Raw genomic sequence first — 26,314 nt, forward strand, 5'->3', positions numbered from 1 at the left:
AGATTACTGAGGTATGAGGAGCAAACAATGCCACAGAGCACAGAGGGAGCAAGACTGTCTTGAGTCATTGTTTTCAGCTAAAAATGGTAGGGAAATAAGAGGGACTGTTGCAATTTCAAGTTAATTGTTACTAAATTTAATATGCGCACATTAATTAACATGCTGGAATGTGTTCCTGCAGTTACCAGGTGAGAGATAGGACTATACATCCTGGTCATAAAACCATCGCAGACTCACGCACTTAAAGGTTTGTGCGTATACTGTCATTTTCTGTTTCTATGATGTAGAGTAGAAGCATTTTCTAGCACAATTACCGGAATCTAATGAAATGATGCATCAGAAAAACGTGCCCTTGACATAAAATGGTGCAACAGACTTTACACAAGCCTGCATTTACAATTACATTTAAAGTGCTTTGGTTTATTTTATTTTATTACCAATTAAAATGGGGGGGCGGGTACCATTACACCTACACGCCTGTAATAGAAACATGTTTCTCATGCATAGCCTACTTGTTTAAACCCTGACAATTTTCTCTTCCTTTTCAAGTGGATCCTAGTAGTAATAGATCTCTCCTACATGTGGCAATAACAAGCACACATAGCTACCCTCCGCTCTGCTCGCCCCCCCTCCCCTCCTCTGTGTCACGAATCACCCCCTCTTTCGGTGAGTGGGCTGCAAGTCAAATTAGCTCTCCGTCATCCTCCTCCTGAGCGCGCCCGAGGCTACTGCGGTACGATGCGGCGTCTTCTGATGCTCAGCTCTGGTACTTAGGAGGATGCGCAATGGTCTGAGGAGAGGGGCGAGCGACCGAGAGAGGATCCGCCGTCGCGTTCGCCTCGAATGGACGATGGAATAGACCAAAATAGCCTGATTTGTAGCGCCGTGGCTCCATTGTTGCAGGCCGACTGGAGGGATGTGGTGGATCCCCTTGAAGGATGCTCATAAGCCCGAGGAGGTTGAGTCTGCTTGAGCCTAAACAACAAGGAAGCAGAGGCGTCAAGCAAGGACGCCTAATTCAAATTAGGAAGAATACTGAGGCAACGAAAGCAGGTCAGGAAAAAGAATTGTACCTTTTCATCTTGTATTTGCTGCGGGATGGTGGGGTGCGTTTTGTACGCGCTGTGGTTTCACCGTTTGTAGTCGCTACATCATCTCCTGCTGACAAGTGAAGTGCAGGACACCTTCTATTTTATATATTTGTACTTATCTTAAAAGTGTTTAGGGATCAATAATCGTGATTATAAGGATGACTGATGCACTGACTATGGCAACATTCTGGCAATGATACCAAGTCATAGATTAAGGATTAAAATATAATGTTTGCTTGTATGGATATTAAAAATTTTGATTTAAATTTATGAAAAGTCAAAGACTGTGTAGAATTGTCTGATGTGAAAGAATATATATATTTAGATATAATTTGTGTATAATTATTTATATATGTATATTTTTATATTTAAAATCTCCATCTTATCTGCTCCTTATCCTTATTATTGTCAACTTAATTTGATCTTTTTTTTCCTTTCTCTCTCCCATACAGGTTGCTTTGGGACGGTGGCAGCAGTAGAGTTCTGGGGTGAAGGTGAAGTGACCTCTCTTCCTTCTGGGAAAAAAAATTCTGCTCCACGAACATCAGCTGATTGTCTGTCTTTAACTGAAGAAACGCCAACAAACAAGTGATTCTATTTTATTTAAGACAGAATGAACTGTTGCATCAGAAGCCTAGCAATAGGGTCATGGCAGTCCTGAAGAGTTTGGTTTTTTTTAAATCATTTTTCAATGTGAATTATTCTGAAAATATCATAATGGACAAAACCTTTTTTACAAGATCAGTTTATCTTTCATGGAAACTAAATCAGAACTAGAGTTCGAATAATTACGTTGTTTCAATTCACTTGACAAGTGGACCTAAAACAGTATAACACATGAGGCCAACGACTAGCATCATGCTCCAGCAGAATAACAACAACAACTACCCATGCCTCAACGGGTTGGATTCCACACCGGAAATGTTACAGAAGTGCTCCAGAACCTCTCTGCCCTTCTCCAGAGCACTGGAGCTCGGGCTGGCAGACCTGCCTCTAATCAGGGGACTGAGAGCCTGGGCCCTTTGTTCCAAAAATCGCCGGAAAGCTGGTGGTGTCCTCGCAGGAGGCCAAGCACCCATTTCTTCCCCTGCACGCCACAGGAGCTCCACTGCCTGCCCCAGAGCGGCAGATGTGTACCTGAGCAGGGAGTGGGGTCACATGGCATATGGGCTTCCTTTTGGGCCAGATGCAGGGCAGGCTGGGATCAGAGCTTTAGTAACGGTTGCCTCACTAAAGACTTCAGAGGGCAGTGGGAAGACACAAACTCAGTGTCTGTTTCTCCAGACCGAAAAGGGGAGCTGTTTGTACTCTGCTGGGAAACCTGTTTCTGGTGGTAGTGCAGCTTCAAGTGTCGTTGGGGGATGGCTGAAAGGGAAAACGGGAGCAAAGGGATGCAGAGAGATCCCGGTCAGACAGAGAGACCAAGGGCCAACTTCTGTTTCAGAAAGCAGAGCAAACAACGTTAGAGTGCGATCCGGCCGCAGATGGAGGAAGTCCTGTAAAGCTGCAAGCAAGGAGAAAAAAGATGTAAACAGAGATGGCCAACAGAGGTGGAGAGAGGACCCTGATGCAGAAGTCACACTGGATGAAAGGCAGGAAGAGGAACACAATGGTTGCGTGGAAGGGAAACAGTTCCCCAACCCCCTGCATGTCAGGAGAGTCAGACAGGAGAAAGAGGAAGTATTGCAAAGTCCAATATGCTTCCATGATGTTTCTGCTAATGGCTGTATTGAGTGTGGCAGGAAAGCTCAGAGGGGAGATAGTCCAACAAGAAGCACTTCAAACAGACAAAAGAGTGATACACACCCACAAAGGAAGGATAGTGAGGAGGAGAAGAGAGTCATCTGTGAGTTAGAGTCATCTGTTTTCCAAGTATTGAGCTCTGACCCTGACCTAGAAACTAACAAACTTCAGCCAGAATCCAACAGAAACTCTGATATTACAAAGTTCGCACGTGCCAAGAGTGAAGAGGAGCTGAATACACAAAATGATGGCTGTTCAGGGAAAGAGGATCCAGACCCTGAGGTTATAAAGGCACATACCGACCAGTCCTCTGAGCAGGTGAGAGGAGACTTCGCATTGAGTTCTAACACAGAGGAAAACCTCATTAATGAGGAAAGAACAGAGGAAGGCATGATGGGTCTGGATGCTACTGAAGAAAAGGAGAAAATAACCCAGATTTCAGCAGAATTTTTAGTTGTATCTGGCTGCTCTGAGGACGTCTCTGTCTCTAACCCCCCTCTGTACATCAGAGATGACCTCTCCCCCATAGACGTTCCTCTAGAGGGCAGCATCCACAATGTTCTCTCTGAAGGCCTTGTTCAGAGTGATCAAGAGAGTGGAACACAATGTCTCGAAAAATGTGAACAAGGACTTGCAGAACATCAGATAAGGGGAAAAGAAGAACTGAACATTACCAAGTTTGATAAACAAGAACAAAACTCCGCAGCTGTGCAGGACAACACTGTGACCAAGATAGCAGAACCTTTGCTTTTCTCTGGCAGTAATCAAAACAGCAGTCTGCAAGAGGACAGCAGTGATTCCGTTGAAGCCATCTTAAAGACAGAGAGTGCTCTCACAGCAACAAACAGACACAACCTCAGTACAACTGCGTGCAGTGGAAAAGTGCATCAAATGGCACCGGAAGAGAAAGAAGATTACCACAGAGAAAGTCCTGATAAAGTAGGTGAAGATGGGGTGATTTGGAGGGGCCACACACCCGATAAGTTGAATGTTTCCGGCGGTAGAGGAAACGATGTGGGAGAATATGCTATTTATGACTTAGAGGAAAATGGCATACGGGAGGATAATGCCAAAGACGTCACAGAAAACTGTGCACTTCGAGACAACTGGAGGTCACCTGTGTCTGCAGAGCAATGCAGGATAAATGAGGAGACTCCAGGTACCTGTGGACAAACGAGCAGGATCAAGGTTGGAGCAAATTCAGAGATTAGTGCTAATGTCAGTCACGCTGCCTACACCGATCTCTCCACCTCTCTCACACTCTCCCGGGCTAATCCTGCCCACTTTCTGCCCCTCTTGGAATCCATGACAACTGACCTTCCCCTTCTGGAGGTGAAAAAGGAGGAGGAGGGGGAACGAGTCGGACTGTTGCTCCGAGAAGAAAGCCAGGAAGGCAAAAGCAGTCCCAGACGAGAACTGGAGGAGCCGGGTGAGGAGAAGAGGGGCTACACTGTGGCCTCTGAGCAAGAGAGCAAAGATGAAGAGGAGGAAGAGGAAGAGGAAGATGAGTTTGGGATCTTTATGCAAGCAGAGGGAGAGTCTGCCTGGAGCGAGGGATTGACCATGCCTGCCTCAGTGCCTTGCAGGAGTAGAGAAAGTGTTGGTGAGTGTTGTAGCTTTTAGTTATTTTCCTACATGGTTCAGTTGTGAAGTTGAGCCACTGCTCGTGTCTTTGTTTCCTCTAACAGCCACGTTTAATAGGTCCTCATGTTCTCTCTTGTTTATCCTCTTAGCTAATCACCTAAGCCCATTTTACTGAGGGGCATAACAAGGCTAGGTCAGGTATTGCTCAGAATTTAGTCCCTCTTCAGTTAGCTTCCGTAAAATGATCCTTTACCTATTTAAATGTGCTGTTGTGTTGCTTATTGATTGTCTGATTAGAAACCTGTTGACTGGATTAATGGACCCCTCTACTTTTCAAAGTTAGGAATCATTTCTTTGCTGAAATAAAAATTGTCTGGTTTAATTTGTTAAGTTTTTAAAATGTATTGCTGTTAGAAAAATCTGTGTTTTATCTTTATATGTAATTCCATCTGGTATTTCTGTCTCCCCCTTCTGGCTGTGGCAGTAATCTCACATGCACGTTGCCAGAGTGCTCTGCTGGACACTGAGTTCTAGATGAGTTCTTCACTACAGTTGTCTCAGAAAAAAGTCACCTTCATCGGTCATAACAGCCGTGATCATATACATTATTGTAAAGCATGAAACTCAAACATCCGGTGGCAGGAAAAGGAATTTAAATTTATGACCAGAGGAGGAGTTTTATGAGGAGTTTATACTTTATGATAAAAGACTGATGTGGTCCCCATGATCATTTAGCATGGGTAGGGAGGTGGAGAGTAGAAGAATCTAAGCCCCCTTTAGCTTCCACATACGGGTCGACCAAAGAAATGTACAGACAAACAAACAAAATATGACTTAAGTGTGTGAGACGTCACGTCATGCTTGAGGATCAGGAGGTGGTGTATGAGACAAACGCTCTTTGAAACGTTCTTCGAAGCGAGACGACAGCGTGCCGACAGAATAACAGACAAAGTTGTCAGCAAAGGCAGGCGGCAGCGCTGCAGCCACTCATGATGGAAGGAGACATGTAGTCATTATGTGTCAGGATGCTGAAGCTTTCAGGCACTTATCCGATATCCAGCGACATCTTTATTAAGGCTTACTGGTGACATCTGTTCATTTTCTTTATCCAACAAGTCACCTGAGCTAGCACGTGCTGTTAGCGTGTCTCCTGCGTATTCCCCAATATTAACATTTGCATATTAACTGTGTTTGAAACTCCAGAACTTGGAAACCATGCCATCTGCGAGGATCCGGTACGTTGGACAGCGGACTCTGAGGATCACCTGTTCCAACAGTCAGACAATACCTGGACGGCTTTTACTCAGGATTCATCAGCTCAACGTCAGGATGTTATGGGACAATGGTGGCCAACGAGCGCCGTGGAGGAGAGAGTCGTCACAAATCAGAATGTGGTAAACTTGAGATTAAACATTTCTTTAGAAACACCCTCAGGATCTGAGTGTTCGCCGCCATATGTACTGATAAATCGCAGCAGAGTTAAGAAATTGTTGTAGCCATGTGTCTCTAGTCAACACCTTTAATGCTGCAGCGTCATCATGGACATTTTAAAAAGGATTTTAAAACGAAGCAGAGCCGTTTCATTCTATTAGGAGAGATGACGATGGAAATTAGCTGAGGCCATCAGTGGTCATTAAAAATTAAAAAAGAAAAACTAAACTGAAAATGAATGGCAGACATTTGACCTCTGTAACTGAAACGGTCAGTTTGACTGATTTTCCTCTTGTCTTCTGTAGGTGGCTGTCTTTGCTGAGGCTTTCCCCTCTCTGCCCGGTTCCTCTTCCAGCGACCCCTGTGACCTTGGCGCTGTTTCTACACTGACCCAGATCCTCCGAGAAAAAGCCAGCCAGGAAAAAGGGTACGCCCCCCCGCTGTGTAGCTAGCTTGGTTTCACACTCCATTTATTTTCATCTGTCTGAATCAACTAAGAAAACAGCCAAATCAAAAATACACATCTGTGTATTTGTCCATTAAACTCCTCAGATTTCTTATCTAACAATACAACACAGTTGTTTTTGTGTTTCTAATGTGACTAATTGCGGCCGTCAATGGTGAATTACACGTTGGATATAAGCGATATGATGAGTGAAAATTCCCTCCTGTGGTTTGGTCACATGTGACTTTCAGGCTGTTGGACAGTTTCCATGACTTGAACAAGATCATTTGCCAGAGATTCACGAAAGCTAATGGCATCTCTCGAGAGCTGCTGCTGAAGACTTTACAGCTGGAGCAGCATCGAACAGTGAGTACAAAACCGAGTAACGGTCCTGTAAAGGTCCGTGAATAATTGGTTCTACTGTTTACTTCAGCATCATGTTTGGTGTTTCCAGGAAGGTCTACCTACTGTTTGGACAGCCAATCGCAGACTCTCCCCTGGCCTCCCAACAGCCCATCAACACACTCACAATGCTGCTGCTAAGCGCCGCCTGTCATATGACTACAACAGAAACATCATGGTGTAGATGTTCGGAACCATTTCTGCGGCGTTTCGCACAGACGACCGGCCCAACGATGGGCTCTTCAAAAAGCTGGTTTCACCACATCTGAACTGTTTTTGTCATATTTCTGTCTTTAACTGTCTTTATCCCTTCATCTTTGCGCACTTATTTAAGCCTGAGCCAGTGAGAAAATGTAACTCTCTTCACCTGCCTCCAGTTTCCTCTTGGTTAATGTACGCTGGGTTTCTGTTTCTTTGTTCCCCGCCAACACGCCATGATCCAGAACGCAAAGCAAGACATGCAGAGGTCAATGTTTTTGTCAGCAAAGCTCTTTTATTAGAATTGGTACCTCTCAAGTTGGGGCAGTTCAGCAAAAAGCAGCTTTGCAATTCAGTTAATGATTTCATGAATTACCATTATATTTATAAATTTGGAAAATCGTGCAAAAAATGGCAGCACGGCGACGCGAGATCAGCTCGGTCGTGTCATTGGAACTCCCCACACAACCCGTGTGGGGAGTTCCACACAACCCGTGTGGAACTCCCCTTGGCCTTTATTCGCACCTTTTGCAGCCCTGACACAGAAAAATCCTAAACGGGTGTTTTTAATGTTGCAACTTTGTTCACCACTGAGCAGCTGTTTGGTTCTAAAACGTATTAGTGCCACAGCAGCTTTAAAAGGGTCACCGCCATGGAGCATTTAGGTTTGAACCTCATTGCAAGTGTTCATGGGAAAACACTTTGGCCTGACAAACACCAAAAAACAGATGGCATAACGCTACTTTTGTTCATCCATGTTCGCGCGTGTGTGTGTGTGGACTTAATTCAGGTGTGTTTTGTGTGGAGGGTGTAACAGGTTGACATTAGCGCTGCAATGAAAACGATGGTGGGAGCGATTCAGGCGCGTTTTTGTTCCGCAGAGAGGCGAGTTTGTCTTCCAGTGAGGGCTGACAGGAACACCAGGAAGAGCGGCAGCGCTCAGCGTTAAACAAACGCACCCAGGAGGAAACGCCACATACTAACTGTCACGTGACCTTTTACCTCTTTCCCCTTTCTAACTTCCTGTCTCTGCTTTTCTCTTTTGGTTCACATTCATGGGCAAAACTTGAAGCTAGCTGCCTGTTCACGTTCTCAAAATTATAATATCATGATAAGAACGCACTGGATGTTTCTAATTTCCACACACTGTTTCATAAATCACAGTTTTGTTGGACATTAAGTTAGACGGTTTGTTTCGTTCACTCACTCGTTGTGATGATGTTAAAAAACAATCACGGTCGGCCCTTTGTGTGTACCTCTGAGATGGAGGATGTCCTTAAATGACGTAATAAAATGACGAGAGTGGCGGCCGACAGGTTTCTCATGACCTCCACGTGTGTGTGATGTGTTTCTTTGAAGAATGCTAAGATAATATGGGGGGTTTCGATAGATTTGACCAATATAAGGAGAAGTTGAGTAAATATTTTGAAGGACTTGTAAAGTCGTTGCCGTGGTGGCAGAACTCTGGTCACATGTTTGACCTCTTATCTTGAGGACACAATATCAACACAGCGAGACCTTGCTGTGACACTTTTATCGGAATTATTGAAACAACACGCCGCGTAACGCTTTTGCACAAACCTTAAATGCCTTGATGTGATTGGATGACTGGCTGCACCCACAGGGGTCAAACCTGCATCCTTGCTTTGAAAATCTGTTGATCCCGATTGCATCTCATTGAAATCTAAACAATAAACAAGCGTGTATCTTCGGTGAGATCAACAAAGCGGCTCTGTGGTGGGATTGGAGCCTTTTATTTGCTGAGTCACAGCCGCCGCTACACCATGATAACAGAGCTTTGTGCTGGGAAGGAAACAAGCCTGTGGGCAGCAAACTGAGCTGACCTCAGTGTTTACACCTCATGGAGCAATCTTTTACATAAACGCTACAAAAACCTCTCTTATTGTGGGGGGAAATGTGTCAGGGACGGGTCTAAAGCTGAGTCACTGAATTAGAACTTTACATTGGTTCTGATATTTTGATTGTAAGTATTATGACGAGAGGGCAGCATTATAAGTGGGTATAATTATGGCATTATATATAGTCAGATTTAGTCATTTTAGTTCTATTGGTGCTTAATAAAAAGTAACGGCGTTTCTAAAAACCCAATTGAAGACCCTTTTTCAGAAAAGTTTGGGAAAGTTTCATTTATCTTTTAACTGTGAAGCAGAAACAGAAACCCTGTGCGTGAGGAGTTAGGAGGAGGAGAGCGCACGGTGACTTTTCCAGGATCCAGGATCCACTGCAGGACTTCGAGATCAGCTGGAACAAGAACACACCCTCTATTCTCTCGTGTGGGAGGAGGTTGCCTCGGCAAGGAGGGCTTCAAGTTCAATGAGGACAGCCCCCAAAAACCGAAGGAACAGGGGAAGGAAGCGGACACGCGTAATCAGCAGCTGGGAGACCATCACTGAAGGTCGACATGCGTTCTTCAGGGAAGTCATGGCTGCTGCTGACGGGCTGCGTGGTCTTTTATGTCATCTATCTGCTGTTCGGAGCTCTGGTTTTCTCCACCATCGAGCGGCCGATGGAGGAGAAGTTGCTCCAGGAGCTGGAAGTGTTGAAGCAGGAGTTCCTGAACGAGAGCTGCGCCAGCCCCGCGTCCCTCGAGCGCCTGCTGGTCAAAGCTTTAGCAGCCAGCAGGTCCGGCGTCTCGGTCCTGGGGAACAGCTCTTCTCCTTCCAACTGGGACCTGGCATCTTCCATGTTCTTCGCCAACACTCTGGTCACCACGGTCGGTGAGTTCCACACGGACCAACAAGGAGGGAAACGTCACCGTGGCGTTTTTGCGCGGAACCCCAAACGCTGGCCCCAGTTTAATGACACGCACATTAGAGGATTTAGGGTTCCACGTTTCACTGGGAGTTAAAAGATACTCCCCAAACCTTTTAACAAGAATTGGTTTACTTGTATGAACTCTGCAACAGTTAGTTGCTGGTTAGTTTTCTCCTGCCACGTGTCTCAGGTACCGAAGAGAATCTGAGAAACACCACAGGCGCAAAAGGTATTAAAACCAAGGTTGAAAATAATTCTGACTCATTTATATTTAATTTGTGATTATGATAAGGTGGGGGCTGTTAAGTGGGCCTGAGAGGGGGCACCCATAATGAAGCATGTCCGACCACAGACCTAATTACTCTTATTATTATAGGTAGTATTTTTAGTCTTCATATTCAGTACAGGAGCTCATTTGTCTGGATGTAAATCAGTCAGTTTTTGGCTGATGGATGATTGGCTCATTCATACTGAACAGATCTCACTGAAGTTTTTAGGTGCTTTAATGACACACAATATTCAGAGGATGTTAAATCAATTAAAGTATCCAAACACCTCCTGACAGCCTGTCATCTGAAGCACAGTTCTGAAGGATGTATTTTAAACGTGCAGATTACAGGAGGCCTAAAGGCTTCAGAACTAAAGTGGCCATTGATCACAGCTGTAAGCTTATTACTCCACATTGGTGTAATTTCATGCTCACTCGTACTGATAGTGTGAGCCTAATTTTTAAAATTTCCCAGACTTTTAGCATGCGAAATAAGACTTGTTACATGTTAATTTGCCCGTTGCCAGAAGTGGAATGAACTTGAATAGTCCTAATTCAAGTCATTTTCTGGCAGAAGGTTCTTTGGCCTGACACAAAATCAGTTAGATCTGAATAAAATGGTTAATGTCTGTTTGTCTGGTGCAACCACATTTCTGAAAGAGCGACCCATTGCTGCTTCATCTTTTTTGTCCTGATTTTTTTTTTTTTTTTAGTGGCAGCCCATTTTAAAAAAAAAAAAAAAAAAAAAAAAAAAAAAAAAGTCATTATGTTAAAAACCTGCAAGCCTGAGTGATTTGCATAGTTAATATAGAGCTGGAGGTAGTGCGTGTTCTAACAGCAATTTGCATATTTAGATAACCTCTACCTTTTTTAAATTTATATATGTATCCATTGGAGGCAATTAGAGCTCAAAGTTCAGTTGTTTTCTCAAAGCCAAATTACTTTTAGATGACGTGACTAGCAACTTTAATTTGGGTATTTGAGGTTTCTGTCTTTATTTAATTAGTGGTACCAGGACAAAACCTACCAAACCCCTTTAACAAAATATGACTGTGGTAGGTTAAAGAGAAGAAGGAAGCTTCTCAACAGCCGTCTTTTCATGTGCCTTCTCTCTTTTCTTCCACCTTTGTCACATTTTGATAACATCCAGGTTATGGAAACACAACTCCTCTGTCTGCCACTGGAAAGGCCTTCTCCATCGTCTACGCTCTGATTGGAGTCCCGTTCACTATGTTGGTGCTGACCGTCTGTGTCCAGAAGCTCCTGTACCCTCTGGTCATTGCTCCCATCGGCCTCCTGCACCGATTAGGCATGAGACTCCGGCCAGCCACCCTGGTCCACTTCCTTCTCCTGATGCTTCTGGTGATTTTGGGCTTCTTCGTGGCACCAGCTGCCATATTTAGCACACTGGAGGTTTCCTGGTCCTTTCTGGATGGGATCTACTTCTGTTTCATCTCACTCTGCACCATTGGACTGGGGGATTTTGTTCCTGCCACACAACTGTGGCACAAGTACAGGCAACTCTACCAGATCGGTATCATGGGTGAGTGCAGATTCATAGATATTCTTGAATATTTCTGCAGCTCAGCACATGTTGTGGTACCACCCACAAGGAAGCACATGAGGAGCTTCCTCATTCTCACTCAGGTGTGGAATTTCCCACAGTCATATTGAGAAATACTTGGATCACCGCTGCACACCAGCGCTAGCTTCTCACCTTAAGATAGGTGAAAGGGAATTTAACAGACAACTGCTAATTATACATGCTAATAAATAAAGAAGCATGTAATGTAATGTGAAGTATGCTTGTCGCAGAAACATGGTTGACATGGCAACGATGTAGAGTCAGTAAAGCACAGGACATTGGCTACAAGTGAGTGTGTAGTAACATGAGCTGATCTGTGCGCAGCTGGCAGCAACATGAGGGCCAAGTTACCAAAGTTAACTCTTCTGAGTCACTGGAATCATCAGTTTCTAGTTGTTGAGGACACGTAGCTGTTAATGAAATTGTGCGTTTTAAAGTGGAGAGGAATCATGTGTCGCTCTGAGACTAATGGGTTTGTCATGTGTGGGACAGCACATTAGTGTCTCCTGTGGAGCATCGGTTCTTTCTTCTTTTCATTGTAATCTCTTATTTGTCTGTTATTTGAACCTGTTCTGACGGCTTCAGCAGCCTTTATTTGAGATCAAACTTGAGAAATGATGTTTCACTTATAGAAGAATCTGATCATGTAACTGTTGAATCAATTCAGCACAGAACTTCCTGAAAACACAAATACAATGAGCCGGGTTTGATAGTGAAGCTAACCCAGTAGGTAATTAAACTTTGAATGAATAATGTGAAGGGAAAAAGGTAAATATTGGAATTTCAGACACATTGGCAGCATGATTGTTTCCATGCACCCATTCCGCTCTCATGACTGTATGAATAATTTATTACCTTCATTTTGACTGTCAAATCATTTTTTTCATTGTGAAACATTATTTTAATCAACAGCAGCAGCGTGCATCCATTCCAGCCCCCCCCCCCCCGCGTTAGCAGCATGTAGTGAACATTGTCACTTATATTTCTTGATGATTCCAGTTTGTTTGCATCTGAAAAGCATGAAAAAAAGATGGGAGGTTTACAGAAATTGTAGGCGTGTGATGGAGCGAGTAGCTGGAACCGTGGGTGAATCTGGGGGGTTTCCATCCAAATGGTTGTGATTGTGAACCAGATGGCCGTGCTTTATCTTTATTTTTAACTGGAGGCATAACTATCACATGGAATGATGTTTGTCTGAATGTTGCTGCGCCTGCAGCCGTCATTCTCCTTCCTCTCGTTGTTGCTGCCTGACTGCCGCTGCCGTGGTTGGTTGTTGCTGCACCTCTCTCTTGTGCCAAGCTGCTATATTCTACTAAATAGTGGACAACAACTAACAGCCAAGTGGAATAGGACCAGGGGTCAGGCCCTGGGATTCTGTAAAGCGCCTTGAAACAATTTTGATTGTAAAAGACGCTATATAAATAAAGATTTGATTTGTGTGCATGAATTTGTAGGTTTTAATGTGGAAAATTAGCCCAAAGTTCATGCAGAAAAGTCTTGTTTTTGACTTGACCCACAGCCTGAATTACATAATCATGATAGTGGGTCGAGTCAGATTAAATCCTCGATCCCTGCAGTTTCTGAGGATTAGAGATCAGGATGTGGTTTGTTCTCACAGTCTGACTGTGAGGGTTCCGTAGCTCAAGTGTTGTGTATTACAACATATAATAAAAATAGAAAACTTGCTAATCCAAAAAGCACTTTTCTGTTGACCAGTCAGTGTTTTACTGTTGACCGGCCAAAGTTCAGCACTCTTACTTTTCTTTGCTGCTACTTTGCTTGTGCAAATATTTCGGGATCGAAGTAGGAGGGAATTTGGACATTCTGACTGTTTTAAATGTGGCTTTCTTGCTGGTGCTGCTGGACGGAGGCAGAGAGCTTTTGCCCCACAGCAGTTGGTGCAGGAAGTCTGAAGTTTCAGAACTGAGGGCTCTTTGAGTGTTTGCAGAAGAATTGGCCTACTTAATAAAGTGAGAGACCATTATCTAAGACCTGACCTATGTAGGCCAATTCCTCCCAAACATGTGACAGAGGTAGGCAGTCTTCTTTTTCCTGACCTGCTTCGTCGGATGTCACAACTGTGGAGCTCGTAAAGCCCTCCGAGGCAAATAATGTTTGCGATTTTGGGCTCCAAATCAAACAAATTTGAAAGCTGAAGATACAAAATCACACCAAAACTGGACGTTATTGTTAGGAAAATCTCTCCAAGACTTGGTTGTAGTGTTCCTGCTGGTTATGTCGCCGCCTTATGCTGCTGAGCTGTTGTGTATTGTGACACAGGTGTGTCTGCTTCTCATCCCAGTCTACCTTTTCATGGGTCTGATGATGATGTACCTCCTGCTGCGCACGCTCCACAAAATGGCTGATCTGCACGGCCTGACGACCTTCCTCCAGCTGCCCCGCTGTGAAGAATCGGACCAGGACGAGGACAGAGAACCCATTGTTGAGACTGAACGTGACGCTGTGGCTCCATACCCGGTAGAGAAAACGACCAGTGAGGCTTTGGATCCAGGATCACAGTCCTCCTACAACACCATCAACAAAGACTGAGGGCAGTGGAGCCAGAATAAGCAGTACTGACTACCTCTAACAGCCCGTCAGTCAAAAACACCAACAAACACTGAGACTGGTGTGCTGAACTGGAAACACTAGTCTTATATTTTTAATTTGGTCTCTTCTACACTCAACATTCAAAACCTCTGGCTTCTGATGACTAGGTGGGTAAAAATCATTTGTGCGTGATTCTTTTATTTTCCACTGAAGTTTCTATAACGGTGAAGCGTTGTTTAACGTGTAAGTCTTGGGAAAGCACGTGAAGGGTCAACTGTTCTCATGTGATTGGCTGATAGGTTTGCAGGTGTTGTTAGACAGCTTAACGCAACATGGGGCCAAAACAGCTGAGCTTTTTTACTTGGGTGTACGTGTGTGAGGGTGCTAGTCCCTGCGTGTGGGTTCACAGCTTTACACCGGTTGTATGGACACAATCTCTTTATTTTTTAGCCGTAATATACAGCTGTAATATTATCTTTGAATATGGAATCTAGTCATCACATTTTTTGGGACGTTACTTCCCTCTAGTGTCCATATTTGTGTAGTGCAAGCATAGACATTGGCGTACAATCAAATATTGACCCTAAAATTAAACGTATGTATCCCATGCTTTGTAATTGTCTGGGGTTTAAATACAAGTTAACATTTGAATGCACTTTATTGTTCTCAGCTGGTTCGTGTTCCGTTGTATCTTGTTACTGTAGAAGAATTTGTTGTAATTTTCTGATATTGGTGTTTTCACATCTGAGATCTATGCATTAAAGAATTGTTCTTCAGCGTGGGTGCCGGATTTGTCTCGCACGTGCACATTGGTGGTAGTGCACGTGGATCAATCACTACCACTTTAGCAAAGGTGTCTTAACTCTTAATGAAAACAGCTTTCTCCTTTTACACATTTTATTAAAAACATAATCGGCAGACGTTTCAAATATAAATGTAGAATATGTTCATTCTGCCCTTATATTCATTACATTTGTAAATAAACATCAAAAAAGGCAATGACTATACTGCATTTTCATAATACAAAATTATGAAAAAAAACCTAGTCATAATTTACTCATTAAAAATTAAATTCATTATAAAAATGTACACTGCAGAGCTATTCAGATCAGGGGTGACATCTACAAGAACTACATACTGAGACAAGTCCCAGACTTAACCTAGTTTTTCTTAAAGATTGGCTACATTAACTGAACGTACAGGTTTAAGATGCATAAAATAACAGTAAATTAGGAAGTGACTGAAAGATAAGAATGCATAATGAAAAGTGCAATAATTCTAATGTAAAACCTGTGAACACTTGGAAGCTATCGAAAATAAGGCCCAAACATGAGCGAAGCGTCTGAGACTTGACAATATGCAGCATTAATGTAAAAGCAGTGTAAAAAAATATACAATAAAATGTAACACATGCAAGCAGCTGCTACAACCAAAGTAATATTTTAGTCTCGCAGTCTCGCGGTGGGACGTGGTTTAAAACCAGCTGCAGATTTGGAGTTGTGCAATTTTTCATGGTGGCAACCGTCTCTACATCAACGCTGGAAACGAGTGGCAGAACTGAATATTGAAATGGAACTAGTCAGCAACGACGACGAAGCTATAAAAAGAACAACGGTAATGGCAGCATTAAAAAAACAGAAATGATGCACTTTGATTTTCTCACGGGATTCTTATTCCACACGCGTGACGTATATTAGTGTTTGAAACCTTCTGAAACCAGTAAAATCACAGCATTAAACTTTACACTTGCATGTAAAGGCTTTAACCTTGGTGTGATAAGAGAGAATTTCATGAAACATGACGACACAGGACGCATTTTCTCCTCATACGTGTTCAATATGAACACGGGATTTTACAGGTATATTCGAGAGCAAATGGCCAGTTCATCCTCCAGCTCTTTATATCTGAATTAAATCCGGTGGTCTGATCAAAAATGGTTTTTCTTAGTTCAAATATAGCTGAGTCATGCTGAGGTATAATGGTGTTCGGTTGCTCATTATGCACTGACTCACTGCTGTGACCTCGGGTTTTGTTTTTTTTATACAACCAGGAAATAACTGCTTTTATACAAAAACTTCTCTCATTTCGAGAGCAATCCTTCAACTAGTAAAGGTTTTAAATAGTTTCTTCTGACAGAGGGTTCTTAAACAGGCTGTTGATGGTGATGAGGTTATCAGGACTCCACCAGAATCTCCATCAGATGATCCAGCTCAAGTCCTTCTCTCACGTGATTGTGACTCGAGAGAGGTGGTAAAGAGGTTGAGGAAGACAAATTGCTGAACATAGAGAACGAAGGCAGACACACTAAATTCTGGTTGAGAGGGTGGGAGCTGGGGTGAGACGGGTACGAGGTAGATGAAGGCGGCAGGTATCGAAATATGTCGTCCCCCACAGCAAATCCACCGCGACTGGCTCTGAGCCCAAGCACCGCCACGTCATTCTCGAGTAGAGATGTGTCCATATCCTGTACAAGCTCCTGCACGGATAGATCACCGAGGTAGTTGGACTTCATACCCTCCATGTTGCTCTCACGCAGATTACAATCCGACTGCTGCTCCCCGCTTTCCCCATAATCTAGGATCTCTTGTTTATGCCACATTGGACTCCCTTCATAAGGCCCCGACAGGTTCTCAAGTGGTCTGAGAGGCATCCTTGGAGCTAACTGCTGGCTTCCATCAATTGAAGAGTCCAATACAGTGAGAATAGAAGAGATAGCAGCTGAGAGAGAGAAATCACTATCCGCAGACACAGATCCCCAGTCCTCGTGATCATCTTTTACAGACACGGGGACGTTTGATTCATTCGAATGGTAGCCTGTAGCATACTTCAGCGGGAAATCTGAAGAACTAATTGGAGAGCTGGCAAGAGCCGAGTGGCTGTTACCCAACTCCACAGAAGAGTTGTATCCAGCTCCACCGTTTTTCTCTTGGTACGAAGACGAGGAGGCACATGTTGGATGTGCCGGATCCATGTCTATCGAGGGTGCCTCACAAGCCTCCAGGCTGACCTGCCGCAGTGTGTTGGCTATAAGAACGGACCGCCGCAGGTTAGGCTCAGGTAGCTCTTGGCTTCGCTGATACTTGTTCAGAGAAACGGAGAAGACAAACTGGCGCTGGTTCTCCCAGAAAGGGCTGCTCCTGTCTGCAACCTGCTCATCATCTGAATGGAGTTTACGCTTCTGCCCCTTGACGATCATTTTCAACCTACAGAAGAAGGAAAAACAGTGATGCATTCTCGCTCTGTATAGTCATGAAAATGGGTTTTTAAGATATTGATCCTTAAAAACACAGGGAATTATAACAAAGTTGTCTCTCTCAGATTTCTTCTTAAAGAGCACATTTCTTTGCGCCATTACATTCCAAATCAGATCGGGCTTTGACAGTACGGTGTAAGCTTTAGTGCGCCCGTCGTGAAGCTCCTGTTCACAATAGTAGTGCGCTTTAAGAATGAGTCACCGAAGGCGGAAATGCCCATTTTTAAAAAGCTATGTGCTACAAATACATTCATACCAGTGGTTCTAAGAATATCGATCAACTTCTAATTATTAAAATCATTCAATAACAAATTCCATTTTATAGTTTTCGTAGTTAATTGAATATATATCGCAGCATTAAAATGAAATCCGAAGTGATAATCTTGGTCTTTTAACTTTTCCTAGTTACAATGTTAGCTAGCTAGTTTCATGACTACATCAGCGTGAGAGGGAGGGAAAATATCAATGTACAAAATATAACTAAAATTCTATAAAAGTTTGACTGAGCTTGACAGAGTCTGATTAAAGAGATCGCTCAGTCCAGGACGTAAAGTTTAAACATTACTTTAAAAAGACCTTAATAAACAGACCTGTTGAATCACTTCCTGTCTCTCTTCGGCGAAGTTACTCGTGCGCTGGTATGTCGTAATCCTTCTCGATTGTCGCGTAAAAAAAATTACTTTAAAACCAAGCGTAATTCCTTACGCATTCTAAACGAAGATCGTTATAACAACAAAAAGTAGCCGACTTAATCAAACTTTTGACGCTCTTACTTTTTTTTAACTAACCGAACACGTCGATCTCCCGCTCGTGATTTGAGTTTTACGCCACAGTTGGGGGTTGGCTGCAAGATAAATGGGCTGGCTGTATAAACAGGGATTGTGGGTAATGGAGTTTTCTAAACGAAACGGGTACGTAATCCATCCACTTTTCATCCCCTTAATACGTAAAACATCTTTTTTTCTGTCTAAAGCTAACTTCTAAATCAGTTGCTGAGTAATTTACACGTTAGCAAGTTTCAGTCCTCTTATTTTAAATTTGCATTGAATTTGGTGTCACTTTGAGAATGTGCCAAATTTCTCCCGGGGATTAATAAAGTAAACAGAACAATTATAACTTTCCGAGTTATTTTGCTCACTGTAAGATAAAGAAACAAACAACAAACATCTCCTTGGCGGAGTAATAATATGAAAAGATAAAGATTTTTTTCCACCTATACCAATACACAATATTCTCCTATAAATTGTTTTAAGATGTACCTGGGCGACACTGTCCAGCAAATAACAGTGTTCAGACAGAAAAATGCAGGAAAATTTTCTGGTAAATGATCATCAACATGTCAAAGTTAACTCTAACTTCTGGTATGTTCCACTCGCTGGTACGAAGAAAAGGTTTTTAAATATATCCATCTGTGTGGAGAGAAAAAAATATGTTTAAATATAGAATAGAGTAGAGTAGAACCCATATTCTATCAGATCCCCCAGCCTAACATAGAAGAGAAAATATTGGTGTGAAACAGAAACATACTGCAGTAATTAACTAAAGATGGTCAATGGATGTGTGCATGTCTGTTGCATTTATATATACTTCTTATACTTTTTAGTATGTTGCACAGTGGTTTGGTTGTTTAGCCAGATCGTGACCTGTTGGGCTTCCGGCAAAGGAAGATTAATACAACAATGGTGCTTTTTCTTGGTGTTTAAAGTTGTAGTGACCTCTGCCCCAGCTAATTACCATTTCTAGCTGAATCCTTTAAGGGCTGGCGTGATGGCTGGACTGGGCATCCTTTTTTTGTGAGTGACTGTTAATTTTAAGCATAAGAAGTTATTTTAGCAATTATAGGTTAACTCGCTGTGAATCGTGCCTGCCTGCAATCATTTGTGCATTGATGGTCTTTGGGAAACCCTCAAGAAGGTAAAGATTGAATCTTTACGTGATAAAAGGCTGTAATGGAACACAGGATTTAAATAAACTGTGGAAAATAAAATGAAGTACTAATATTTGAATATCACTGTTTTTTGGAATGTTTAGCTCTACTGTTTTCTTGTGCCCCAACCCACACACACACACACACACACACAACCAATTTTTATCCTCAAAATGTTTATTTTCCTCATTTGTAATTGACTAGTACTAAATGCATATTTAATATTAAAAAAACTAAACCAGGGCTGATTCAAAGCAATGCAAAAATATTTTCTCTCCAGCATGTTGACGTTGGAAATAACAATGGCAATTATATGGAACATATCAAAATGTCAGTGGAATCTTTTTAAAGGGCTTCACTGTCTGGAGGCCACCAGGACAACGTTGCTCAGGATTATTTATACTCTCCCCACACCCCAACAGTTTTGCCGTCCCACTCTGAGGTGGACAGGCACTTGACGAAGAAATGTCCCAGGTCGTGTTTTGAGATGGCCCGTCCTTTCAGCATGTTCTCTGCTGCCATACAGCTCTCGGTCAGAGGAAGGTTGTCTAAAAAGAAGCACAAGAACAAAAATGTTAGAAATATGTTTTATCCCTGTATCAATTAAAATAGCAACATTTGTGATAAGCAGTTAAAAGTCCCAAATAGACTTTAGTGGCGATTGTGTTTTCCACTGACTATCAATATGAGGTGGCATCACAGCCACATAGTCCAGCTCTGATGATTTTAGCACGGTGTACATCCTGTCGTGGTCCTCTGTCACTGCAATCAAACGAGGCGGGACCTTGGCTCGATCCCACAGCAGAAAGGCTGAAAGGTAAAGGCAAATCAAATAAGTCGAGGGGGAAAAATGGACGCAATACTTCACAGTATACTTTATCAGTATCGGTATTTTATTGCTTTTAACTTCGTGGCCATGGGACTGCAGATGAAAACTAGCCTTTTGGCTAATTCTGGCTTCATCACAAAATCGAATGGAACAGTTAAGTGCATCAAGTGTGTTTTTTTACCTGACATGCAGCCAATCACTTTTCTGATTCCACGAGCCTTCATGGTTTTAACAATGTTCTTGGTTCCTTCTGACATCATGGTGGTTGGGCCTGACAATGTGATGACATCTCAGGATTACAAACTATTTTATGCTATATACCGACCCAAAGATCTGAACAAAGCCACATTTCCTTTAGGTAAATGTAGTATGCATTTGTAGTATGCATAGTGATGAAAAAAGGCTATGTTTCTTGGATTTAACTAAAGTCATATCAAACTTTAGGCTGCATTTGTGAGTGTGTGTTTCACACTCCGCCTTTTAGACTTACTGAGATCGTTCCTGGTACCCAGGACGATGATGACAGCATCCTGGCCTTCCATGGTCTTCTTTACATCCTCTAAGTTAAGGACATCTCCAACCACAACCCTGGATGCATTGTGGTCAGCAGGAAGCTTGGTAGGGTCACGCACCAGCACCGTCACTTTATACCCTGATGATGATGACGATGATGAAGATGCAAATTTCAGGTTTTTTCAGCCATTCCCATGAAAACTATATACATTAAACATCAGGTTGTTGTAATAACATCTACATCTACATCTACAGTGCTTATTAGTTTCAGTATCAAAAATATTCATAAACTATCATATTTCCAACAAGGTGGGGAAGAAAATGTAGAAGACAAATGAGTGTTGGTGCCATAATCACGATGAGTGTTTTGGTTTGTTTAGTTATCGTACCTGTTACATTTCATTCAGGTCTGTAGATACACACTAAATCTTTAAATTGGAGATAGAAGGGTGGACTTTATAAGATGCTATCGCAAAAGCCTTCGCTAAGATTCCACCCTTGTTGGTCATGTGAGATAGTGAACGTCTTCTACAATCAGCCACCCACACGCGTCAGCCTGATGTGACTCAGCAAGGTTCTTATGTCATTAAAATGACTCGGCAATTTTGGAAACTGACTTTGGAGGAAATAAGGAAATAAGTCACATGACAAAATGTGTTTAAGGATGAGACTATCTGAAGTCTGTAGATAAAGATTTAAAAAAAACATAGTCAGTAGTACGATAGTACAGGTTAGAGGTAACTGCATAACATAAATTTAAATATGACCCCGTTTTCGCATATATTTTTAAAATACTATTAGCTGTGAGAATCTGCTGAAGATTTTGAATAAAACAGTTGAAAGTTTGGTTCGTTGATTATTCCTAAATTATTGCCATATAATAAATGTTTTGACTCGTTCCGTCACCGCTGCAAACCCCGGGAATGGGCTCCCCAATTACCCGGATCCCAGTTCCCGTGTCTCTGGCTCTGTCTGCAGACAGGGTCAGAGTTTGTTTGTTTTGTTGTTGTTGCCATTCAATCCAATCCGGTCGTTTAACTTCTCACCTGCTGCCACGGCTTGTGAAAGGGTCGCCAGTCCGGTCATTCCCGTGGCTCCAAATATCGCGACGTTTTCGATGGAGTCCGACATTGTTCCCCACTGGCTTCAATCTAACTCTGACCTGACACGCAAACAACACAATAGTGCACTTAGTGCGCCGGATGCAGGAGACACTTTAATCCATAAACACAGTGAGCCTGCACAACAACACCTCTCAGATAAGAGCCAGAGAGGCGCTTCCGCAGAGCTGACTCCTCCTCGCACGGTTTAAAGGAGCCCGGGCTCAGCCACCGGTCTCACGCCCCCACACTGCAACTCCAGGCAGTGCACGCGTGTGCTTTCTGCTTTGTCCAAGTCGGCATTATGAAATTAGTAGTTTCCTAGCATATGAGATATAAACATGGCAAACTTTTTCGATTTATGATAAAGGCCTATATACCGCGCAAAAACATACATGACGGCATTTGGCATTTATACCTAATGCACTTTCTTTTTTGCAGCATTTGTTTTTCAAAGACGTAATCATAAGTGTTAAATGTAAAATAAGTGAAATGCACCTTCCCGTCTCTCTCCAGCTCTTGTCTCTCTCCCCTCTCTCTACCTCTCTCTCCCCCTCTCTCTACCTCTCTCTACCTCTCTCTCCCCCTCTCTCTACCTCTCTCTACCTCTCTCTCCCTCCCTCTCTCTCTCTCGCTGCTGGTTGCACGAATGCTGATATTTTCCTCCAGCATCACCAGCGGAGAGGAGGAGGAGGAAGGTTGTGTCAGGTGGAAGCGGGGACCTCTATGGAGCTCATCATCACCCTCCGCCGGCTCACATCCTCAGTACGCGCAGCATCTTCGTGCCGGGCGGTCACCGCTGCGGGCACTCGGTACCCTTTTCTGAGGCTTCGGTACGGGTTCCTCGGGTTATTCCAGTAATTACCATGACAGACCGCTTTCTCTTGTAAAAAGGACTAATCGAGGCACCAACCTTGCTGGAATAGAAGCTAACCGTCCTGCGTCCTCCATTGATAAACCAGCTGGTCACATTGATTCGGTGGAACGTCGTCTTGGCATAATAAGAGGACAAATCCAATCCAGAAGACGGACACTGAAGCTCACGGTAAGAAAGTAACCCTACGGGAATCTGCATTGTTTATTGAATGCATTTGGGCGTTCTAAGAGTAAGGAGTCGAGTTGTTCGGTGTTCTCCCCCTTTTGCAGGGATGCCGGCCTGCATTTGGTTGCAGGGTACCGCAGTGATCCGATGGGGGAATGCGCTGTCTCACATCTTTTCACCTTTCTTGTCTTACAGGATGCATGTCTTGGAAAGTGTCTGCGATGTCTGCAGCCCTGGCCGTATAATTGAAAATTCTAAACTAATTTAGGAGCTGCATGGCGGCCTAGCGTGTCCTAGTTGGTGTTGCACGTTACATTATGGTACATTATCACTTTACTTTGCAGATGATGACGTTGGCCACTGTAGTCATTTGGAAAACGGTGTTTCAAAAATACATTTCACCAACCTTAACACCGTCTGAAGTTCTGTGGGTATTTGGTCCCGCTTGTGACCTCAGATTACTTTTTCATCTTATCGCTCCTTGTGGTATATGATATTAAGGACCCTGGCAGTTTTAGTGCGCTATTGGGGTGTATTTATTTATTATTTATCATACTTTAGTGAGACAAAGGCTCATTGCTTTTTTTAGCAACTCGAAAAGCCAAAGCACAGTAGCCTGTTAAATCACGACATGCCCTATTTGACCAGAATTACGGTGGAAAGCACCAGTTTTGTACTTTTGTTACATTGTCATTGTCTATAATTGTCCCAAACTCCTGTTTAGAAATTACATTCATGAGCTAATTCCTCTATAAGGAGCACAGGTAAAACAACATTAAATGCTAAATGTTTTGCACAGGAATTTACTGCAGAATTGCACCTAATAGAAACGCATTTGCTATCTTGAACCACCAGGATTCTCTACAGTATCAACACTGTGCCCTGGAACTTATTCTGGACTTATAGTGACTTGACAGTGTGTATCGCTCATACCGACACACACTGAACATACACCGATTGATCACTGCATCGTTGAGGTTGTCGAAATGCAAAAGATCAGAAACGTCTGAACTCACATCATATTGCACATCTCTCCTCTCATCTTTTCCTTCTCAATGTCATCCTGTCCTTTTCTGTTCACACACCGAGCCCGGAGGATGTCAGTGCTCTTGGCCTTTTTGTTTATCGCCCTACAATGTGACTACTTTCATTAAGAACGGCTGTCCTGCCAACTCAGAACTGGGCGGCGGCTCCAGTTCCGGCTTGCAGACGTTTGACTCTGCTGAGGTGAAGTGAGAGGAAGTGACTCAGTGCAGTGTGTAAAGTGACGTCAGTGACAAAGAACCAGGAGAACACGAGTAAGAGGTCAAACTTCAGAACAAGCACAGTTTGGGGATATTTTTAGGATGCAGGATTATTCTGGAATCTGTACATAGACAGTTCATGATAATTCCTTGTGTTGGGTTGATTTCTTTCTTTTTTTGATGAGAAAATAAGACTCCTATAAACAGATTTAAAAGGCTTCTGATGCTGTAAACTGAAATTGGGTCACATGCTCATTTTGGATTGAGCCATTTTAATTATTTGTTAATATGATAACCTTTACTAGACACCGTCTTAAATGTCAGACTTTTTCACCTTCTGATCATGTTGATGAAGACTCAAAAACTGCTCTTTCCTCACTTGTGACGATCTTTTTGTGTGTCTCTTTTTTGTTTTTTCCCAGCATCGAACCTCTACACCAAAATAGCTGCATACTGGCAAACTACATGGTTATTGCATGATAATACAATTTAGCAATTTGATCTGGGGAGAAAGTACAGCATCGATAGATCCCCAGCCACCAGTCATCGTTATCCTCCTCACCCAGTCACTGCTGCTGGCTTTAAACAAAGATGTTAACTCTGAGGGCAGAACTTTCACTTTAGTTCTCGTCAGGGCAACATGAAAAATACCCACGATAATCCTCATTGTGTCTTCAAAAGCTAGTTAAGGCTCCTGTTATTGGAACTTTAGTGACAAATTCATAATTCATGTCTGTTTGTTTGACTGCCTGTTAGCAACTCAAAAGGTTCCGAACAAATTTTAGTGACATTTTCAGGAAATGGGCCATGAACTGTGTCTGTGTGTTGGTGAGCTAAAGACAGACAGGCAGACAGACAGGCAGACAGACAGACAGGCAGGCTGATGGACGGACGGACGGACAGATTTTCAGCTAGAGTACCATAGTGTCGACTCTTGCTTAGGGCTGAGTCTTTCTCCAACAGCTGAGTCTGATTATTAGAATGAACACACATGCATGCATGTGCGCACACACACACACACACACACACGTGCACACACACGTGCACACAGCAGAGCAGTCAGGCAGTCATTTGAGCTTTGAATTTGATTGATTGAAAGACACCAGGTGGTTGAGGTTTGGCAAGGATAGCATCAAAGAAAACAAAGGTCATGTGATACAGAATATATACATCTGCATACATCACAGAATATTTTGGCTGAAAGGAAAAAAAACAGTTTTCATATCGACTTGCAACGCTGCTGTATGAAACGTGTTCCTTTAATGCTAAACCACCCAAGGCCAAATTACCAAATTGTATATTTTATGTCCTGCGAGCACATCTGCTCCAGCACTACCCATTGTGTGTATTGTTCATGTCCATCCATACATAACACAAAGCAGGATGGGGGTGGAGCAGCTGCATGTTTATGTAGCGTGGACCCTAATAATGACACCTTTTTAATACCCTTCCAAACCACCTCAAAAACATCAGTAATCGCTGTAATTTATTACTATAACTCTTAGGGCACCAAATACTTCTGTAAATTGTTTTTCCATTTTAAAAGAGTGACAGAACAGCCAAGAAATAGTCTGGTCAGTGAAGAAAATCCTGTGGATACTGCAGGAAGGTGGGGATGCTGGTGTTCTCGTCAGTGTTCTTGCCTTTCGCTCTGCTCCTTGTGCTTCTGCTGGAGGGTTTTCTGTTCACGTCAGTCTTGACATCACAGCTTGCAACTTTTAAGTGTCCAGACAGAAAAACGCTGCAATTTCTATTTTTGAGCGTGTTCTTGATGCGTGTTTTTTATAACTAAAGAAGGAAAAAATAATTGATTACTAAAAAAAGATACACTCTGAATTTGAAATATTTTGCTTCTGTATAGAGATCATTACACTTTACGAATGTGATGGGGGTTTTTTTTTACAATTTTTTTATTAGAGCCACAAATTTATAGCAAACCTATCCCCAAATATGAAGAGCACTGCTCCAAAACATTTGCTCAAGTGGTAGACCAGACACATTTGCCATGAGTTCATGCATGTATTTATCTTGTTTCGATCGAAGATTTAAAAGATTTGCACATTGCGGATGGGACAGCTGTTTCACTCGTGTGTGTGTGTGTGTGTGTGTGTGTGTGTGTGTGTGCACGTTACAGGGTGTCGGACGCGATGGCTAATGCCTCCTCAGACCTGGACAATGCAGAAGCCCAACGCCAGCTCAACAATAACAACCGATCGATTGGTTCAGGGTTCTGGGAGACAGAGTGTACCAGTTCTAAGCTGTTTGAGTGCTCCCGAATCAAGGCCCTGGCAGGTCGCATAGTTTAATGTTATTAAAACACTCACAAATTCACCT

At 42.9% G+C, this 26,314-nt stretch overlaps 5 protein-coding genes across 12 annotated transcripts in view; 3 read left to right on the forward strand and 2 right to left on the reverse strand.

Moving 5' to 3' along the window:
- The first annotated feature begins 839 nt into the window (after window positions 1-839).
- LOC115251412 (uncharacterized) lies at window positions 840-8,227 on the forward strand. Its single transcript, XM_029843587.1, has 6 exons — window positions 840-1,053; window positions 1,544-4,437; window positions 5,622-5,812; window positions 6,155-6,276; window positions 6,546-6,660; window positions 6,749-8,227. Exons 2-6 carry the CDS (start codon window positions 1,929-1,931, stop codon window positions 6,878-6,880), a joined length of 3,069 nt encoding a protein of 1,022 aa, XP_029699447.1. The 5' UTR covers window positions 840-1,053; window positions 1,544-1,928; the 3' UTR covers window positions 6,881-8,227.
- Window positions 8,228-9,208: 981 nt separating this feature from the next.
- kcnk6 (potassium channel, subfamily K, member 6) lies at window positions 9,209-14,849 on the forward strand. Its single transcript, XM_003968710.3, has 3 exons — window positions 9,209-9,632; window positions 11,088-11,480; window positions 13,825-14,849. The coding sequence occupies exons 1-3, from the start codon at window positions 9,317-9,319 to the stop codon at window positions 14,070-14,072; spliced, it is 957 nt and encodes a 318-aa protein (XP_003968759.2). The 5' UTR covers window positions 9,209-9,316; the 3' UTR covers window positions 14,073-14,849.
- Window positions 14,850-14,958: 109 nt separating this feature from the next.
- On the reverse strand, window positions 14,959-19,264 carry sertad3 (SERTA domain containing 3). Of its 2 annotated transcripts, none has more exons than XM_029843588.1 (2): window positions 18,585-19,264; window positions 14,959-17,275 (listed from the first exon to the last, which is right to left on the reverse strand). In XM_029843588.1, exon 2 carries the CDS (start codon window positions 17,266-17,268, stop codon window positions 16,246-16,248), a length of 1,023 nt encoding a protein of 340 aa, XP_029699448.1. In that variant the 5' UTR covers window positions 17,269-17,275; window positions 18,585-19,264; the 3' UTR covers window positions 14,959-16,245. The 2 variants fall into 2 exon arrangements, with proteins under 2 accessions (XP_029699448.1, XP_011607004.1); XM_011608702.2 differs by lacking the exon at window positions 18,585-19,264 and adding an exon at window positions 17,916-18,568.
- Window positions 19,265-19,411: 147 nt separating this feature from the next.
- blvrb (biliverdin reductase B) lies at window positions 19,412-21,878 on the reverse strand. Its single transcript, XM_011608703.2, has 5 exons — window positions 21,641-21,878; window positions 20,572-20,733; window positions 20,263-20,352; window positions 19,931-20,062; window positions 19,412-19,800 (listed from the first exon to the last, which is right to left on the reverse strand). Exons 1-5 carry the CDS (start codon window positions 21,723-21,725, stop codon window positions 19,646-19,648), a joined length of 624 nt encoding a protein of 207 aa, XP_011607005.1. The 5' UTR covers window positions 21,726-21,878; the 3' UTR covers window positions 19,412-19,645.
- Window positions 21,879-22,330: 452 nt separating this feature from the next.
- Window positions 22,331-26,314, forward strand: part of sptbn4b (spectrin, beta, non-erythrocytic 4b) — a 32,685-nt gene continuing 28,701 nt past the window's right edge. For 2 of the 7 annotated variants that reach the window (XR_003889961.1, XM_029843583.1), the window contains exons 1-2: window positions 22,331-22,739; window positions 26,115-26,272. Coding sequence is in view for 6 of the 7 variants with exons in the window: in XM_029843583.1 (XP_029699443.1) it covers window positions 26,128-26,272 (145 nt within the window). In the remaining variant the exon portion in view is untranslated. The remainder of the gene's footprint in view (window positions 22,740-26,114; window positions 26,273-26,314) is intronic. The other 5 variants (XM_029843584.1, XM_029843585.1, XM_029843581.1 and 2 more) reach the window with 4 other exon arrangements.

This window comes from Takifugu rubripes, chromosome 11 (assembly GCF_901000725.2).
Source record: "Takifugu rubripes chromosome 11, fTakRub1.2, whole genome shotgun sequence".
Taxonomy (NCBI): Eukaryota; Metazoa; Chordata; class Actinopteri; order Tetraodontiformes; family Tetraodontidae; genus Takifugu; species Takifugu rubripes.

What these genes read in the sequence shown, in the direction of transcription:
- blvrb (XM_011608703.2), bottom strand. Translation starts at nt 21,725, where the DNA reads ATGTCGGACTCCATCGAAAACGTCGCGATATTTGGAGCCACGGGAATG. An exon ending in GGGTACCAGGAACGATCTCA is followed by an intron (nt 20,353 to 20,571) that starts GTAAGTCTAAAA and finishes TCACATTGTCAG; the next exon opens with GCCCAACCACCATGATGTCA. An exon ending in AGTGATTGGCTGCATGTCAG is followed by an intron (nt 20,063 to 20,262) that starts GTAAAAAAACAC and finishes TTTACCTTTCAG; the next exon opens with CCTTTCTGCTGTGGGATCGA.
- kcnk6 (XM_003968710.3), top strand. Translation starts at nt 9,317, where the DNA reads ATGCGTTCTTCAGGGAAGTCATGGCTGCTGCTGACGGGCTGCGTGGTC. An exon ending in CACTCTGGTCACCACGGTCG is followed by an intron (nt 9,633 to 11,087) that starts GTGAGTTCCACA and finishes GATAACATCCAG; the next exon opens with GTTATGGAAACACAACTCCT. An exon ending in CTACCAGATCGGTATCATGG is followed by an intron (nt 11,481 to 13,824) that starts GTGAGTGCAGAT and finishes TTCTCATCCCAG; the next exon opens with TCTACCTTTTCATGGGTCTG.
- sertad3 (XM_029843588.1), bottom strand. Translation starts at nt 17,268, where the DNA reads ATGATCGTCAAGGGGCAGAAGCGTAAACTCCATTCAGATGATGAGCAG.
- LOC115251412 (XM_029843587.1), top strand. Translation starts at nt 1,929, where the DNA reads ATGAGGCCAACGACTAGCATCATGCTCCAGCAGAATAACAACAACAAC. An exon ending in CAGGAGTAGAGAAAGTGTTG is followed by an intron (nt 4,438 to 5,621) that starts GTGAGTGTTGTA and finishes TTGAAACTCCAG; the next exon opens with AACTTGGAAACCATGCCATC. An exon ending in TCGTCACAAATCAGAATGTG is followed by an intron (nt 5,813 to 6,154) that starts GTAAACTTGAGA and finishes TGTCTTCTGTAG; the next exon opens with GTGGCTGTCTTTGCTGAGGC.